The 18,023-nt window shown below is 46.2% G+C and overlaps 1 protein-coding gene across 1 annotated transcript; it reads right to left on the reverse strand.

The window, feature by feature from the left end:
• Positions 1 to 497: 497 nt before the first annotated feature.
• LOC137835228 (craniofacial development protein) lies at positions 498 to 4,087 on the reverse strand. Its single transcript, XM_068643629.2, has 3 exons — positions 3,468 to 4,087; positions 1,670 to 1,787; positions 498 to 1,125 (listed from the first exon to the last, which is right to left on the reverse strand). Exons 1-3 carry the CDS (start codon positions 4,004 to 4,006, stop codon positions 910 to 912), a joined length of 873 nt encoding a protein of 290 aa, XP_068499730.2. The 5' UTR covers positions 4,007 to 4,087; the 3' UTR covers positions 498 to 909.
• Between the last annotated feature and the right edge of the window lie 13,936 nt (positions 4,088 to 18,023).

Genomic DNA, 18,023 nt, shown 5'->3' on the forward strand with positions numbered 1-18,023 from the left:
AGATAGCGACGCAAGGACCTTCTCCAAGGAACCCTAGATAATAGCAAGCAACGCAGAGGTAAACCCTAGTTTTCACCTATATAAAGGGCACGAAGAGCCCTAGTAAGGTACACTTTCATAGTTATACAGAGCACTAAACCCTAGTTGTTCTTGACGGCACACCCAGCTGTGAGCACAAGGCAATTAGGGCAACACAGTTCCAGTCATTGAGATAATCATACAATCTCTAGTCACTTTGGTGTTTCTCGCTAGCTGACTTGATCGTCAGAGTGCAAACAGCCGCGAGGACGCCCCTTTGTTCTTCTTTTTTCAGGTACTCGTAGACAAGGCAGAACGAAGGTGCTCTAGCTTGTGGGGACAAGCCACTCATAAAGACGACCCAGGTCAACCGGCCGGAACAATGAATAACCCAAAGTTCATACCAGGTCAATGAGTGTGCAATTTCATAACCATTTTTTTTAATAATCACTTAAATTTTTAAAAACCAATTCAAGATGTTGATAAAAATATATCACTATTCTTTTAAATTAAGATGAACCAAAGAATTTAATAATTCTTTTTAAAATATTTTTTTCTAATAAAACTTCATCCTATCCCAAACCAAAACTAATAACTATTGAAAGTCAAACCATATACCAGCCCATACATTTCTGTCTATTTCAAGCAGGCACTTTATCCAATGAAAACGTTGCCACTCACCAGAAATTTGGCATCAAGGAGAGGTAGGTTGTCCATATAAATTCTCATTCTTTTAACCAAAGTATCATTTGGAAGCTTTGAGCTTGGTTAGCAAGAAGTGTAATCTTCAAAAATGGTCTGCGAGGCCTGATTAAGTTCACAACTTTCACCTCCTGTGGGGAGTGTCTGAATTTCCCACATGAGAGATAAAGTGGTCAACGAGAAGCAATATCAGGTGGTTGGACTCAATTTCACAATCTCCTCCAGCAATTGATTTACAGACTTCTTTACTACATCTGGTACTAGCAGCTGGGGGTGCACTGACTCTAAACCATAAGAAGTGATAACTTTCATAACTGTCTCTAATTCCAAATTATTGGTGTTAACATTCCATACACTTTGATTCTTAAACTTGCATGTTTGTTGCAGGGTGCATCTACAGCAAACCTGATGGCAAAATAAAACGTATATAACATATCTAAACAGATTCATATAAATACAGGGTAAAACATCAGGTGTACAAACATTTGTACTCGTCTTATATAAATAAGCTCTTGTATAAACATTTGTTACACCTTACAAAACTAGCTAATAATCCTTCCAAGTTATAAGGTGTTTTCAGTTTGTTTCAACAAGTTCTCTGACATACTTGTGTGAGCAAAACTTGTAACTGATATAAAAACAATTTAACCTTAATCTTATTTTGTTTTCACTTATAAAACAACTTATACATATACACTAACATATTTTTTTCAATAAGAGTTCAATCAAGCAACTTAATGAAACAAACACGAAGTTTCTTAACTATTATTACTGTTGTTCTTTCATCAAAATTGAAGTTCCCTTTGGCGACCTATACTAACTGATAAAGAAGACCTTTATTATGATTGTCAAAGTGAAACTTCAATTTTGATTCAAGAACAATGCCAAGAACACCTACATATAAGTCTTGTCCACAGATAAAAAGAAAACCTTTCAAAAAACATGTTACCGTGTTTTCTGGGACCTCAAAAAACTTTCGCAGCCTTTTAGCAGGAAAGACAGCACTCTTATTGGTGTCGGGGCAACCAAATGCAGCCACTTGCTTCAAGGCACTTCCTGATAACCATCTGCCAATCCAATCCCATGTTAAATATAAGTAATTTGGGGAAAGCCATGAAAGATAAACAACCAAGGAAAAATAATAAAATCAAAATTAGCTGTTTCGCAAATCCAATTTGAAAACAAATGTAGTCAATGTGAGATCTCCAAAAATCTAAACCGAGTTGCTTGCAACATTGCAAAAACAATTCAAAACCTGTGAAATTCGAAATTTGACAATCTCCTCAAAAATGTAAGTCACCTAAATGGACACTAACGACTTTTTTCCCATAAGCCATTGAATCATTCTAAAAATACGAAAAACGAACCCAATCCTCAAATAAGATATCAATAATCTTTCCATTACAATGTAATATTAGCTAAACATTTGATAGTTAAAGCATTTTCTTGTAGTATACATACAGTGACTTCAGTCCTTGAAATTGTTAGTCACTTCCATTATATTTATGTGGCGCGGATATTGAGACATACACCTCACATGACATGGACACTGCACCATAGATAAAAGTAGTGAAATTTAAGTCTAACTTAACCTCACAAAACCGACTTTTAAGTTAAGGATTATACCTTACTTATATATTATAATTTAACCTTAATCATAGTCGATGTGAGAACTTCAACACATCTCCTCACGCTGAGCAAAGAACATTTCAAGCGTGGGATTAGATATTTATGAATGATATAACAGGAGCCTTGTAATGGTGGCATAATAGCCCCAAAGAACTTGACTTAGGATAGACTTTGAATGACTTTGATAGCATTTTAATATAGTGGAATTTAATCCTAATTCAATCTCACAAAATCGACTTTAAGGTAAAGATTGCACCACAGTTATACATTATTATAATCTGAACTTATTTGTAGTGAATGTGAGATCTCCAAAAATCTTTTTCTCTATATATATAGAGATTGTTATATTTGACTAACATGTTTTAGAGATGATTTTGAATATATAAATCTTGATAATTAATTTAAATAATTCGTAATGATGTTCAATATTCTTGATTACATAGGATCTACTTATTTCTATCCTATTATAGAAACCCTAAACCCTATTATAGAAACTTAGACAATATGTTTGAGTTTATAAAAAATTACCTGCTCTTATTAAGGTTATGTCGGATACATGTCTCATAGACCTAAAAAATGTTTTTTAAATTTATCATTTTGCTGATATGTGTTGTACGAAGTCTTGGTTTCCTATACATGTTGGACACAGGAACACCACCCTTGAAGACGCGTGTTGGAGCTTCAAAGCATTATACTCTTTCCAATAAAGAAAATGCAAAATAAGTCTATAACTTAAATTATGGCTAAAGTCCCATTTTTTTGGACTAATTTGAGAGTGATTTACACTTTCAGAGACTCTATTTTTAGTTTTCAATTTAAGAACTAATAAAGCCACAACACCAAAAACATTCAGGAACTATAACGACTAGCACCAAACTAACACATCAAATCACAAATGTTGGCGTTGACACATTATACGATCAAAATAACGCAAAGATAATCCACCCTCTACGAATTAGAACCCAACCCAAATCATAACAATAAGAAAAGCAATTAAAGGACAAAATCCGAGCTTCAAATAACCCTATATGTTCATTTATCATCAGAGAGTGGAACATTATACGACAGTAATAATTATGATTAAAAACAAAAGTGGTAATGGTTTCGTTTGATCTTACTTGGAAATTTCCTGGTTATCTCTGGCGAATTTCTGGGCGGCAAACTTGATATACCCCAGGGCGAAGAAATTGGTAAACCAATCATGATCAAAAGATTTCTTCAACTGTGAGAAATTGGCATCTTTAAAATACCCTTTCTCGAACAAGTACTGCGCAAACATCTTCATGTCGGGGGAAAGCTCCTTGACAACCACTGGTTCCTTTGGTTCCGTGGAAGGTTGTTTATTGGTAAACGCAGCGAACAAGCTCATCCTTTTTGGAATCCCTTCTGTTTTCTCTTTGAGGGTCTTAAAATCTTGCTCCAACTGTTTCAGATTGTTCAGTTCGGTAGCGGTTTCTGATTCGGTTTGCTCTTCGTCGGTGTCAGAGGTGGTGGTTTTCTGGGAATGGCCCACGGCTTCGGTGAAGAGGACGTGGAGGGGCTTTACGTTGGGCCGAGTTTGGGCTTGGGCTTGGGCTTGGGATATAATGAGTCTGTGAGGGGTTTTGAGGAAGAGGAAAGGGTTCCGGCGAGAGAAGAGGGCAGTGGAGATAGGCATGGTGTGAATCGAGTAGGAAAGCCGAAATGGGAAAGGGAGGACTCATTTCGAGGCATGGTGTTAATAAAACATTTACTGACTAGGAAATTTAGAATAATGTTAATTACTTTCTACACACAACTATCTATCCATATTTTTCGTTTTTATTATTATTATAAATGTATTTATATTTATTAAACTAATTATAAATGTATATATATTTATATTTTTTAAATATCAATTTATTTATATATTTTTTAAATAGAAGAGAACACTAATTTACAATGTCATGATTTTAGAGTAATATATTTTTTTTTAATGAGAGACTAAACAAAAATTAATATTCAGGACGTCTCTTAATTTTTTTATTAAAAAAAAATAAAGTTATGATTAAGAATATTTTTATTAATTAAATTATGACAATAATAAAATTATTTTACATAAAAAAGCATAATATTATTTTACATAAAAAAACATAATTTATTTTTAAATAATTCTTTAAAATTCGGTATAAAACATCATAACCATCTTTTTGAATTTTTAAAAACTCAAAATTTTTATTTTTTATTTTTTATTTGAGTATTCTTATCAAAATTAAAAATTAAAATGAATTTATTATCATTGTATTATAATTTATTTGATTTAATTTTATGTATATAGATTAAATAATAAGAATATATAAAACAAGAATATTGTTCTCGCCGATTAACCCTGGTGAGAAGCTCAACTTCTGGTTTGTCTATTCTGAAATTTGTTCTACGTCTCCTTGTTGCACTGGAACGCGACTCCGATGAAACAGAGGGGCTCTACCTGTTGATCACACTCTGACGATCAAGTTAGTGAGAACTTACTAAAAACAAATAAGTATTCAGTCTCAGTATTAGAACCAAAGAAACAATGTACCTTTACCGGGGGACTCAAGCCCCTTTTATAACTATTCTTGTAAGAGCTTTCTCTCATGAGAATCTTATCTCTACTAAAAGCATAAAATATTAACAGAAAAACCACTTGCTAACGGGGCACCACTTTAGGTGCTAACAGTAGGAAAATATTTTGTTTTACATAGGCACCTTACTTACGGTGCTTCTCTTATTTAACAACTTTATCTTTTCAACCAACAATTGTATGCATGTATTTATGTATCTTAACAACCACGCACACTTATCTGTTAGGTTAAAAACCATATTCTGCTAATAACCTTATTTTAATATATAACAAAAACATTATTTTAATTAGTCTCTAACAGGCTTATCAACATAACTGGGTCAAACTCGTGACCCATCCTTTGGCCCAACAATCGAGCTGACCTACTCAGGTCCGTGCATCGAGTATCCGAGCACTCTGTCTAGTACACAAGCCCCTCAGGCTTTAGTTGAGCTTGGCTAAGCAAAGAGGCTTTTCGAGTACTCTTATGGCTGACATGGCAATTTCTTAGTGGGTTACGTGTGGCGCGGTGCACGAAGCATTTTTTAGGTGACATCTCACCATACTTCACTCGAAGCGTACACGTGGTATCCTCATCAACGGTGGGAAAGCGTTGTCGCTTGACATTCCCATACTTGTATAAGCCAACGTTCGAAAACTCGTTCTCATTCACTTTTTCATTTCTCCAACTCTTGAAAACCCTTCCTCTTTCCCTGCTTCTCTTCACATTTGCTCACTCAGTATTTCTCGCGTTCTTCGATCTCGTCACTCAAAGCTTCTACTTTCTTTGATCACAAAAGGTACTCCCTTTCATCAACTTATCATTTAACATTTGCATCACTACCTTATTAGAGCATTCACTATTAGGATGATCATGTTGCCTGAGCTGGGGTTCCTCTGGATTTACTCTTTTTTGCCCATGATGATTGTTATATTTGTTGATTGCATTGCTTGAATCAAGAATGTATCTTCATCTCTGCATGTGACTTACTTGCTTTTCCCAGTCTGAATCTGATGTGAGTTGCTTTTTAGATGTTTTCATTTATGGTGACACTTTTACTTAAGATTAGGATTTTAACAATTAATGGTGAGGACCTGATGAGGACAAAGGAGAGAGGGCACCTACTACCCAAGCCCAACCCATGACCTCAACACCCATCATACCTCAGAGGATTACTAGAAGCAAAGCACAGACTCTGGGTGCTGAACATCATTTGGTTTCCCTTTTTGTAATTTCCGTAGAGTAGGTCTATATAGCATAAATAGGAGGTGAAGATATAAGAATGGGCTTAGGAGAAGTCCATTAGGGTAGGAAGGAAACCCTAGCTTCTAGAATGATCCATAAGGTGCGGCTTTAACCAAAGTCCACCCTAGAAACCGCACCACTTTTCCCTTTCCCCTTCTACCCCTTTAGCTTGTTCTCCAAGGCTCCTTCACCTATAAATGGAAGGCCTACCTAGTGTATTGAACAAGTTGAATGAAATAGAGAAAAGTTACTCTGCACATAGATTATTGGACTGTACCGTCCCGTATTAGGGCGTTGACTAAGTCAAGGTCAAAGTCAACGACTGGAAAGTCAAAGTCAACTCAAGGTGTCGCCCAGGTGTAGAGACGCCAAGAGGAAGCGTCGCCAAGGCAGGACAAGGCGTCGCCTAGGTGAAGGCGTCGCCTAGGTGAAGGTGTCGCCTAGGTGGAGGCGTCGCCTAGGTGAAGGCGTCGCCCAGGTGAGGGTGTCGCCAGATCAAACAGTGTAAAAACAAGGCAATCACGGTGTGGTTCCCCGATACCCATGGGTAGGAAAGACCATGGAGGGAGCGACGCCGTGGGAAAGCCTCAGGTCTCGATGTCTCGGGAAAGTGATAAAGAGAAGGAAAAGGTGGCTTCAAGGCCATAGTGATAGTACCAGTGAAGGGCAGCCTGACTCGCAAAGTACCCCTGCCGCCCTAGAGACGCCTTCGGGACAGATACGACCCAAGAGGAAGGTCACGCCCAGGATAACCGGGTGCAGGGTGTGAGAGGAAGGCAGATACGCTCTCAGAGTAAGTGGCTAGATACTTGGGGGCATGAGTTGGCACCCAAAAAGCCACCCCTAGCGCAGTAGCACTCCCAAGCAGGAGGACCCACACGTAGAAACGTCCCCAGATGGGGTCATGGCGTCGTGAGGCCCTCCACGTGTATGACAGCAATGCCGGAATAGAAACACCCTCTAGTCAGGTGCCAGGTAATTAAAGATATTCAATACAGTTTCCCTTTTCAGCATTCAGGTACTATTATGGCTCCCAAGCGTTTCAACGTCTTAAATGCGCTACGTTTCGTAATTAAGCGCTTTAATGAGTGCGTTACGTTTGAGTTTAAAAGCGCTTTAAGGCGCTTTAAATGCTGGGGCAGTTTAAATAGCGCTGAGAATGTCGAAAAAAGGGTTGGAACCTTTGGCAAAATTCACTAGAAACTCTTTGGTTGCTTGCCCGTGCTTTAAGGTTACGTACAAGTGACCGGAGAATATTTTTTGCCTGAAGGAGACAACACACACACTTATACACAGTTTCTTTTACCACCCCCAGAGTGCCATACGCGGTGCTCAGAGACGTGGGTGGACAGTTTTTGGTGTTTCTTGCTGGCTGACTTGAGCGTCGGAGTGCACACGGCCGCTAGGGCGCCTCTTTGTCCTCTTTTTTGCAGGAATTCACGGGCAACCAGCGGGAAGGAGTCCCCAGCTGACTGTCGAGGTCGTGCACGAAGACGTCCCGGTCAACCGGACGGAACATTTGGCGCCCACCGTGGGGCCGATATAAAACATCAGTCCCATCACAAGTTCGAGAAAAATTTACCGAGTTACAGTAACGTTGAAGGAGGTTGGAGTGACAATGGCCCCCACCAGACGAAGAGCAGCGCGCACAGCCCCAGCAGACCTATCCATGCAGCAGGTCTTGGAAATAATGAGGGGGCTGCAGCAGGACATGGCGGATTCGAAGATGGAGCAGGAGCGCATGCAGGCAGACCTTGACGCCTCGCATGAGCGCAACGAAGAGCTCCACCGTGTGAATGAGGAGTTGCGCCAGGGCCTGAGAAACGATCGGAGGCGGCCTGGGCAGGACGAGACGGAGAACCATTCCCCACCAAGGGAGTTTTCCACTCCTTTCTCGCAGGAGATCCTAGATGCAGCGATCCCGAACACGTTCGCGGGACCCAAGGTAATCTTCACTGGGATGGAGGACCCAGAGACGCACCTTGCTGCATTTCACACACAGATGGTCCTGATAGGCGGTTCTGATGCTGCCAAGTGCAAGCTCTTCATGAGCACCCTGACCGGGATGGCTATGGACTGGTTCATTAGCCTCCCCGAGGGCCATATCACATCTTTCCGCCAGTTGTCGCGGTTATTCAGAGAACAATACTTAGCCAACAAGGCCCCGCCGCCGGTCTCCTACGACCTGTTTGATGTGAAGCAATATCAGGGGGAGACCCTGAAGGAGTATATCAATCGCTTCGGGGCCTAGGTTGTGAAGGTTGGTACAACAGAGGAGCCTATGATCGTGTACGCATTTGTGAAAGGCGTATGCCCCGGCCCCTTTGGAGAATCTATTATCCGCAATCGCCCTAGGACCTTTGCTGAGTTACGGCGTAGGGCGGTAGAGCACATTGCTTCGGAAGGGGAGGTATGTGTGAAGTGCACCAGCGCCGTACCCTCACGCCCGAGGGGACCAACGCGAGTTCAACCCGTCAGAGTCAATGAGACCACGACGGGGAGAAAGAAGCCAGAGGCGAGACGCCCCTACGAGGCCAGAAAGCCCCAGCCTCGGGGCCTAGCAGGAGGCGAACACCCCGCCAGAGAAAGAGCAAGACCGGCGAGGTACAACTTCGTGGTTGAGTTGAAGGATTTGATTGTCGTGCCCAACATAGCTGAGAGGCTGAGGCGACCGGCGAAGACCGACAAGGTGTTAGGGCCCCGTAAAGACTCTTGGTGCGAATTCCACGAGGCTTTCGGGCACCAAATTGACAATTGCCTGTCGTTGGGCTACCAGCTAGATGAGCTGGTGAGGACTGGATTTTTGAAAGATTATGTCGCAGATTCCCCAACGACCGCCACCTTGCCGTCGCCGGCAGATGAGCCAGCGCACGAGATGCCAGTGCTTGGCGAGGTCCATACCATTGCTGGAGGTTTCTCTGGCGGAGGGCCCACCGCCTCCCAGCGGAAGAAATACACGAGGGGGGTAAATTCAGTTGAAGAGAGGCTCTCAGGGGAGCCATGGGAGTCAGATATCGTGTTCACACGACGAGACCTCCGAGATGTGGTACCCCACGACAACTGATCCTGCCTGTTGACCGGAACGCTGGAGAATGCCTCGTCAAAGGATCGACGTGCGCACCGCTTCTCACCTCCGTTCCTTTCCGGGATCTACTTCAAGAACCTGCAAAGAAACAATACGGCGCCGCTGCGGCCGATCGCACTCCGACGCTCAAGTCAATGACGGTATCACCAAATACTAAGAACAAGAACCGTGCAAATCCTCTCTCACAATCAGCTCTATCACTCGCAAGCGTAAAGTGTATGAACTGAACGTGCGTACCTCAGAAAGTTTGTTAAGAGCTCTTATATACCTGGTGGCTTTTTCTCTCCTGGCAGTTACAGACTTGGACACGTGGCTCGTATCCAACTGTACACGTGCCATCATCTGGAGGCTCCCTGACTTGGCGCTGCTTCTACTCTCATTTTGGCTAAGTTACTTATGCATGGTGCTGCCCAGTGCATAGCAAACTTAGGAGTGCGATCTCTACTGGAACTGGCGAGTTTAGGGCCTTCATACACCTTCCCTGTGGTCTCGCCGGCCGCCTTCACAATCTCCTTCTCCTTCATCTCTGGCGATGTGCTTTCTCTGGCGATCCCCAATGACTAGGTCGCCGGAATCTACATCGGGCGACTTCATCTTCAACCTGGCGATCGCCTATTCTGGTAATCTGGAAATCGGAACACGTCAACTTAACAACTGGCGACTACACGTGCCTCCCGACTTCCTTCCTATCTGCCAACCTGGCGCCTTGTCAACACGCCTACACTGTAGCAGGATGCCACGTCATCACACCCGACCACCAGGGCGGTACACAAGCCCCCCAGTCTTAAGCGAAGACTTGTCTTAGCGAAAAGACTGAAAGAGCCTTCGTTAACACCGATCTACGTGGCACTGACGCAGAATTCCAAGCGATTGTACCTTCTGCTGCTCTGACGCTCCACCAAACCCTTCACTCATCGTTCGACACGTGGCTTCATCAACGGCTCTCTTCATCTGCCGTTAGCGCTTCCTAAAATCATTTCGAAAACCCTTAAACCCATTACGCTCCACTGTTCCATCACTTTCTTCGTGCTTGCAAACGCTCTCACTTCCTCATGCGAAAGCTCTCGACGTTCTTCAACGCTCTAGATCACCATCTTCCTTCACCGCCTTCCTGATCATCGAAAGGTAACTACTTTCCTTCATCTGCTGGGTTTCCTTGCATTTTCACCGATTTGCATCATCCTGTAACTGCCTGGTGCATACGCTGTGGGCTGTTCTTTCCATTTCTCATTCTGCGCAACTTAGGGCTTCGTCAATCGTCGCGACGAACCTTCATTCGTTCGTTCTTCTCCTTCCTTCTATGATCGAGTCAGCCTCCGTAACCCTCTGACCATTTTTCCTTTCTTCTTCCTTTGCAGCTGCTATCATGACTCGCACAAAGATTACCCCGAACCCACCTCCTTCAGCACGAAACCTTCCTTCACAAGCACACGACCCAACACAAGTTCGTGGCGCTTCGTCTTCGCAGGCTGTGAGGCCTGCGTCTTCCCAACCTGTCCTGGCTCAGGCGACTCCATCTAACGCTGGAGGAGCCCCCGTCCCTCTGCCAGACTTCAAAACTCTATACCCCTGGGCTAACTCAACCCTTCTGAAAGAAACGTCCTCTGTGAACACTGCGGGAGCAGTCTTGCGGCTGACTAAGGGGGACGAGGCCTATCAATCGTTTCACAAGGAGCACGACGAGAAGATGATGGTGCTGCCTTGTCCCGCCGATCTGCCAGTGTGCGCTGATGACAGAGTAAGCGCCGACGGGCCCTTCTGCTTTGTCTATACAACTTTCTTCAAGAAGGTCAAGCTCAGGTTCCCTCTCACCCGATTCGAGAGGGAACTTTTGACCGAGCTCAACATTGCTGCCGCCCAGCTTCACCCCAACAGCTGGGCGTTTGTTCGAGCCTTTCAAATAACGTGCGACCACCTGGGGTTGCCCGCGTCGGTGGACGTGTTTTTGTTCCTTTTTGAAGCCAAGCACCCAGGAGACCGCCTGTGGGTCAGCTTGAATGCGATTGCTGGGAGATCCATTTTTACCATCTTCCAGCAATCGTACAAAGACTGGAAGGGAAAATTCATCCAAGTACGTGCAAACGACAAGGACACCTCCCTTCTTGATGGCTTCCCCTTGTACTGGGTGGACAAGGGGAAAAAGGAGTCCAAGAGTTGCTTCAGGAGGCCCAGAAGTCCTGATAGCATGGGAGCATTGGACAGAGACCTTTGTCTTTTCTGGAAGAGGGTGGCGGACGCCAATATAACATTCCTGACCACCACCTTGATCTCCTTCGAATTCTTTGAGGATCAGCTAGAATTCCAAATAGGTTAGGACATCCAAACTGTTGCTTTGATACTGCTTCTGATACTGCTTCTGGGCGTCTTGTGCGATACGCACAAGACTTTGGTTTTACCTTTCCTGCACATATCTGCTCTGCTGCTTATTACCTTATACACTTATCTTTTTCTTCTTTGAGCTAACCCATGCATTTTCGTTTCATGCAGACAACATGTTGGGCAGAAACATGCTCGCCGAATTGAAGGCGCTCGCCCGAAACCACGGGTTGGCGACCGGTTCCCAAACGGTGCCCAACTCGGCGGTCGAGAAGGCCATCGTTCATGGGCGATCACCGCCCAAGGAACCCACCCAGCGCAAGAAACTGGTCCTTAAGAGACCTAAGCGGAAAGCCCCTCAAATCGTCCATGAGGAGGAAGAAGAGGATGACGAGGTCACAGAGGATGGCCTCGTTACGAAAAGGAAGAGGGTGGCACCTTCTTCTCCACCTGCTCCACCCCCTCTTCCAACTTCAACACCACCGTCGACGCCTGCTCCTCCTCCATCATCGCCAACGCCGCAGGCTCCTCCCTCTCCAGTCCAGGCGATTCCACTGGCCACTGCGCCACCTGCAGCTGACCCCCCAAGCGCCTCTACGCCACACATGTCAGCTGGAGGGGGCCCCCCTTCAAACGCTTCAGCTGCAGAAAATGCTCCAATCGGGGATGAGGTGGCTCATACCTCTCCAATTCTGATTACCGAATCCCCGATTGCGTCGCCACGCCAGGAAGCAACCGCTGAAGATATTGCCAAGGAAGGTGGCGGCGAGAACCCTCAACAAGCCCCCCTGGCGCCTCTCCAAGCAGCAAACCTTTCCCTTGAAGTCACAAGGATGTGGGAACCTCTAACTGCCAAGTTGAAAACCATAGCAGAGGATATCCCCGCGATCATAACGAGGGCTGTGGAGAGCTCCACCAGGAGGCTTCAAGACGATCTCTTCAACCTCAAGACTGAAAATAGCACTATGAAGGTCGAGGTGGAGAAAATGTCATTCAGCCTGACGCTCGCAGAAATCGAACACTCCCGAGTGGAGGATGCCCTGAATACCGAGCTCAGGCTGGCGCGCAAGGAAGCTGCTGACCTTCGCCGCAAAGTTCACGATCTTGCCCAAGAGAAGGTCGAGTTGGAAAGCAAAATCGTGCCTCTTCGCGCCAAGGCGATCGACCTGGAGGCTCACATTCAAGCTGACGCCGCCAAGGTGCAAAAACTGGAGCAGAGGTCGATCGACCGCGAGAAGCTACTTGGGCAAGTAGAAAAAGCGAGGGACGACGCCATGGCCGATCTCGCCGAGGCAAACAAGGAGAAAGGAAAGATGGCTGTTGAGTTGGCCCAAGCTCAAACGGAATCCAAGAAGGTTACTGACGACCTTCTCCATGCTCAAGAGACCAACGAACAACTTCAAAAACAGGTTGAAGAGCTGGAGCAGCAGAACAAAGAGCTCAAGAAACAGGTTGAAGAACTTCAAGGGCAAATTGAAGAACTTAAGCTAAACTCTGCTCAGATTCTGGCTGCTGGATTCGAAGCCGCTCGGGAACAATTCGCATGCCTATTCCCCGATCTTGACCTCAGCATGGTGTCGTTGAACAACGAAGTAGTAGATGGAAAGGTCGTTCCTGCTGAAGACTAATCAACTCCACCTCATCTGCTACTTTATGATTTCCCTTGTATATATCTTGTAATAAACTCGCGCCTATGTATTTTTAACAGATACTCATTTCAATCACAAAGCTTGGATATTCTCTCCCCTGACTCCTTTTAAGCGCTTTAGCCTTCTTTGCATGTTCAACTTTGTCGGATTTAACTTAGTGATTTTGCAAACGCGGCTTTTGACGTAACTGCCTCGAGCCAATTAAAACTTAAGCAATAATCACTTTAAACAACTTGTACTCTTGAGGCACTAACCTTATCATAAGAATACCTTCCAAGCAACGAACTGTCACTCAATTATTGGCTCAAAACACCGTCCCACTCGACCTGCTTCATCAAACAGGTATTTTAACCTTCTCGCCGTCGTTTAAACTCTTTCCCGATCGCCAAGACCTCTTGGTAACATCAGCTTTTCCTAGCCTCATGCTTTGGCAATCGTTTCTTTATCTGGGGTAGAAGCGCCCTTTGGGATCTTCCTTTGCCCCCCTGAACTTCAGAGCAAAAGACCGGCTGACTAGGCGTTCTCTTCGAACCTACCTTAGCCACCTTTCAAGCTTCCTCCACCCTCTGCGCCATACCTGAACTCGTTCGAGACGAGAAGGATTTTATCTTGCCTATGCTCGCACGTAAGCGAGAAGGTCTTTTAACTCGCCTGAACTCGCTCAACGGCGAGAAGGACTTTATCTGGTGCCTCAACTTGCCCAGGGTGTACATCTCCTCCCCCCTGGATGCACTGAGGACCTTTTCTTTCTCTCGCCTGCACTCGCTCGGCGGCGAGGAGGTCTTTAACTGGCCTTAGCTCGCACAACCGCGATAAGGACTTTATCTGGTGCCTCAACTTGCCCAGGGTGTACATCTCCTCCCCCCTGGATGCACTGAGGACCTTTTCTTTCTCTCGCCTGCACTCGCTCGTCGGCGAGGAGGTCTTTAACTTGCCTCTACATTGCCCCAGGGGTTCCATCTTCTCGCCCCCAGAAACATGGAGGACTTTTTACTCTTTCTCGCCTGCACTCGCTCGACGGCGAGGAGGTCTTTTACTTGCCTCAGGACGCGCGAGAGCGTTGAGGTCTTTCATCTGGTGCCTCCGATCGCCGAAAGACGATGAGGACTTTGAAAACTTAACTGGTGCCTCCAATCGCCGAAAAACGATGAGGACTTAAAACTTAACTGGTGCCTCTAATCGCCGAAAAACGATGAGGACTTAAAACCTTTTAGAAAGCACGCGATATATCTTTTCTTGCCTTAAATCATGTACAAATGACAAGGTCTTTCTTCAAAACTTTTGAAAATAGCACACATGCAATCTGAAAACACCTTATACTTCGAAAACTCTTCTTTTATTGGGTGGCCTCATTAAAAACCCTCCTTAGGGAAAAAAGAGTGCCCCCTTCAAACTGTTTTAACAGAGACATTGTAATATAACATTGTGTTTGTCTTCACTTACAAAGCTCTTAACTATAGTACAACTTCAGGTGTGTGGCGTTCCAGGTGCGAGGAATCGCCCCTCCTTCCAGCGTTTCTAAGCGGTAGGCTCCGTTCCCGAGCGCCTCGGTTATTCTGAACGGTCCAGTCCACTTGGGTGATAGTTTATTCTCCATCTCGTACTGGTGGGCCTTCCTCATCACCAGATCGCCTTCTCTAAACTGCCTTGGCATCACCTTTGAGTTGTATCTTCGCTCGATCCTCCTCTTCACCGCCTCAGCCTTCAACCTCGCCTCTTCCCTGACCTCATCCAGCAGATCCAGGTTCAGCCTTCTCTCTTCATTCGAATCTTCCTCTACGAAGTTCTGGAATCTCGGCGAGCTCTCCTGGATCTCCACTGGAATCATGGCATCACACCCATAGACCAAGCTAAACGGGGTCTCATGGGTTCCTGACTGCTCGGTGGTGTGGTACGCCCAGACTATACGGGGCACCTCCTCAGCCCAACTTCCCTTGGCTTTCTCAAGCCTTCTCTTCAAACCTCTCAACAACACCCGATTAGCTGATTCCACCTGGCCATTTGTTTGAGGGTGCTCGACGAATGCAAACACTTGTTGAATTCCCACCCCTTCGCAAAGCTTCTTCAACAGGTGGCTTGCAAACTGCGTCCCATTATCTGACACCAGGCGCTTAGGCACTCCAAACCGGCACACGATGTTCTTCCATACAAAACCTTCGATCTTGTGTGCGGTGATCTGGGCCACTGGTTCTGCTTCAATCCACTTGGTGAAATACTCAATCGCCACCACCAAGTACTTCATTTGCCTGATCGCCAGCGGGAAAGGTCCCAGGATGTCGATTCCCCAAGTATGAAACGGCCAAGGGCTATAGATCGACTTCAACTCCTCGGGAGGTGCCTTATGCCAATCGGCGTGCTGCTGGCATTGTTTACAGCATTGGGCATATTTCTTGCAATCTTCTCTCATGGATGGCCAGTAGTAGCCTGCACGGAGAGTCCTCACGGCCAGAGCTCGACCCCCGACGTGGCTTCCGCATATACCTTCGTGGAGCTCTGCCATAATTCTCGTGCACTTCTCGCCGTGTATACATTCTAGGAGCGGGTGAGTGAACCCAAACCTGTACAGGTCGCCATCAATCAACGTATACTTGCTGGAATTTTTCTTTACCTTCCTAGCTTCCGTCGGATCCAACGGGAGGAGGCCATCTGCCAGGCACCGTTTGTATTGCGTTATCCAAGTGTCTGGCTCATGGGCGGCGCAGACCTGCATCACGTCCACCTTCTCTCCTCGGCATGCTCTAACTCTCGGTGATCTCAGAGTTTCTTGCGTCAAGGACTTATGGCTTCTCGCTGCTCTCTCCGTCGACCTGCTTATCTGAAGGACCAGGTGATCTGCTACAAATGCCCTCGGCGTCTTCAGAGTTTCTTGAATCACCGTCCTCTGCCTACCCCCCTTGCCTGAGCTGGCGAGCTTAGCAAGCAAGTCAGCTCGGGAATTCTGCTCTCTGGGCACATGTACTACTTCAAAGGAGGCAAAGGAACTCTTCAATTCCTGCACATACGCCAAGTAAGCTGCCATTTGTGGATCTTTAGCCTGGAACTCGCCTGTTACTTGCCCTGTGACTAGCAGCGAGTCACTCTTAGCCATCAGCACCCTAGCTCCCATCTCCTTGGCCAGCAAAATCCCGGCGATCAGCGCCCCATACTCTGCTTGATTGTTGCTGGCTTTAAAGGCAAACCTCAAAGATTGTTCAATCAGCACCCCGTTGGGTCCTTCCAATATGACTCCAGCACCGCTGCCCTGCTGGTTCGACGATCCGTCCACCGAAAGTATCCAACGGAAATCGTCTCCTTCAATCCGCGCCGCCTCTGATGAGAGCTCGACCACGAAATCTGCAAAGACTTGCCCCTTGATCGGGCCTCGCGGCTCATATTTAATATCAAACTCTGACAACTCCACTGCCCACTTCACCATCCTTCCCGCAACGTCGGGTTTCTTCAAGACCTTCTGGATGGGCAGGTTAGTCATCACCAGTATTGTGAAACTGTGGAAGTAGTGGCGCAACCTCCTCGCCGAAAACACCACAGCCAGCGCAGCCTTCTCCAGGGCCTGATATCTCGTTTCTGGGCCCTGCAACACCTTGCTCACAAAATAAATAGGCTTCTGAGCCTGATCTTGATCTTGGGCGAGCACCGCACTCACCGCCCTCTCAGTCACAGCGAAATACAGCCTGAGAGGGGTTCCCGCCAGCGGTTTGCACAGAACCGGCGGGCTCGCTAGATACTCTTTTAGTTTGACGAAAGCCTCCTCGCACTCTTTCGTCCAAACGAACTTGTTATTGCGCCGCAGACATTGAAAATAGGGATGCCCCTTTTCTCCGCTAGCTGACACGAAGCGAGATAGGGCTGCCATCCGACCTGTTAGCTGTTGGACTTCTTTCACCGTAGCCGGGTTTCTCATCGCCAAGATGGCGGCACACTTGTCTGGGTTAGCTTCTATCCCCCTTTCAGTCAAGAGAAAACCTAAAAACTTTCCAGCCTCCACGCCGAAAATGCATTTCTCCGGGTTGAGCTTTAACTTGAACTTGGCGATCGTCGTGAACAATTCTTCCAAGTCCGCAACGTGCTTGCTTTTCTCCTGCGAGGTCACGACCATGTCATCGACGTAGGCTTGCACGTTCCTTCCCAGCATTGGTGCAAGTACTCGATCCATCAACCTCTGGTACGTGGCCCCTGCGTTCTTCAGCCCAAACGGCATCACCTTATAGCAGTAGCACGACCTCTCCGTCATGAAGGCTGTTTTTTCTTCATCCATGGGATGCATCTTGATCTGATTATAGCCCGAGAAGGCATCCAGGAAACTCAGCAGCTTGCACCCTGCAGCACTATCAACCAGGGCATCAATGCTTGGTAAAGGATACGAATCCTTTGGGCAAGCTTTGTTCAGATCGGTGAAATCGACGCACATGCGCCATTTCCCGTTACTCTTCTTCACCAGTACGACATTTGCCAACCATTCAGGGTACTGGACTTCCCTGATGTGGCCTGCAGCGAGGAGTTTCTGTGTTTCGTCCTTGATCGCCTGCCTCCTCTCCTCATTGAATTTTCTTCTCCTTTGTCTCACCGGTCTCACCATGTTGTCCATCGCCAGATGATGGCACAAGAAGTCGGGATCGATCCCGGGCATGTCCGAAGCGGACTAAGCAAACGCATCCAGATGCCGCTCAATCACCTTGGCGATCTGGTCCTGGAGATCGACCTCCAGAGATCTTCCGAGCTTGAAGATTTTCCCTCCGATCTCCTTCTCGAGCCACTGCTCAACAGGTTTGGGCCTGGATTCTCTGGCGATCACCGCCCTGGCAATTCCCTGTTCCCTCG

Source organism: Phaseolus vulgaris, chromosome 5, assembly GCF_051622355.1.
Source record: "Phaseolus vulgaris cultivar YP4 chromosome 5, ASM5162235v1, whole genome shotgun sequence".
NCBI classification, from domain to species: Eukaryota; Viridiplantae; Streptophyta; class Magnoliopsida; order Fabales; family Fabaceae; genus Phaseolus; species Phaseolus vulgaris.

Coding starts and splice junctions, on each gene's coding strand:
- LOC137835228 (XM_068643629.2), bottom strand. CDS start 4,006: ATGCCTATCTCCACTGCCCTCTTCTCTCGCCGGAACCCTTTCCTCTTC. Junction 1,788..3,467: donor GATAACCAGGAAATTTCCAA/GTAAGATCAAAC, acceptor TTGGATTGGCAG/ATGGTTATCAGGAAGTGCCT. Junction 1,126..1,669: donor TTGAGGTCCCAGAAAACACG/GTAACATGTTTT, acceptor TTTTGCCATCAG/GTTTGCTGTAGATGCACCCT.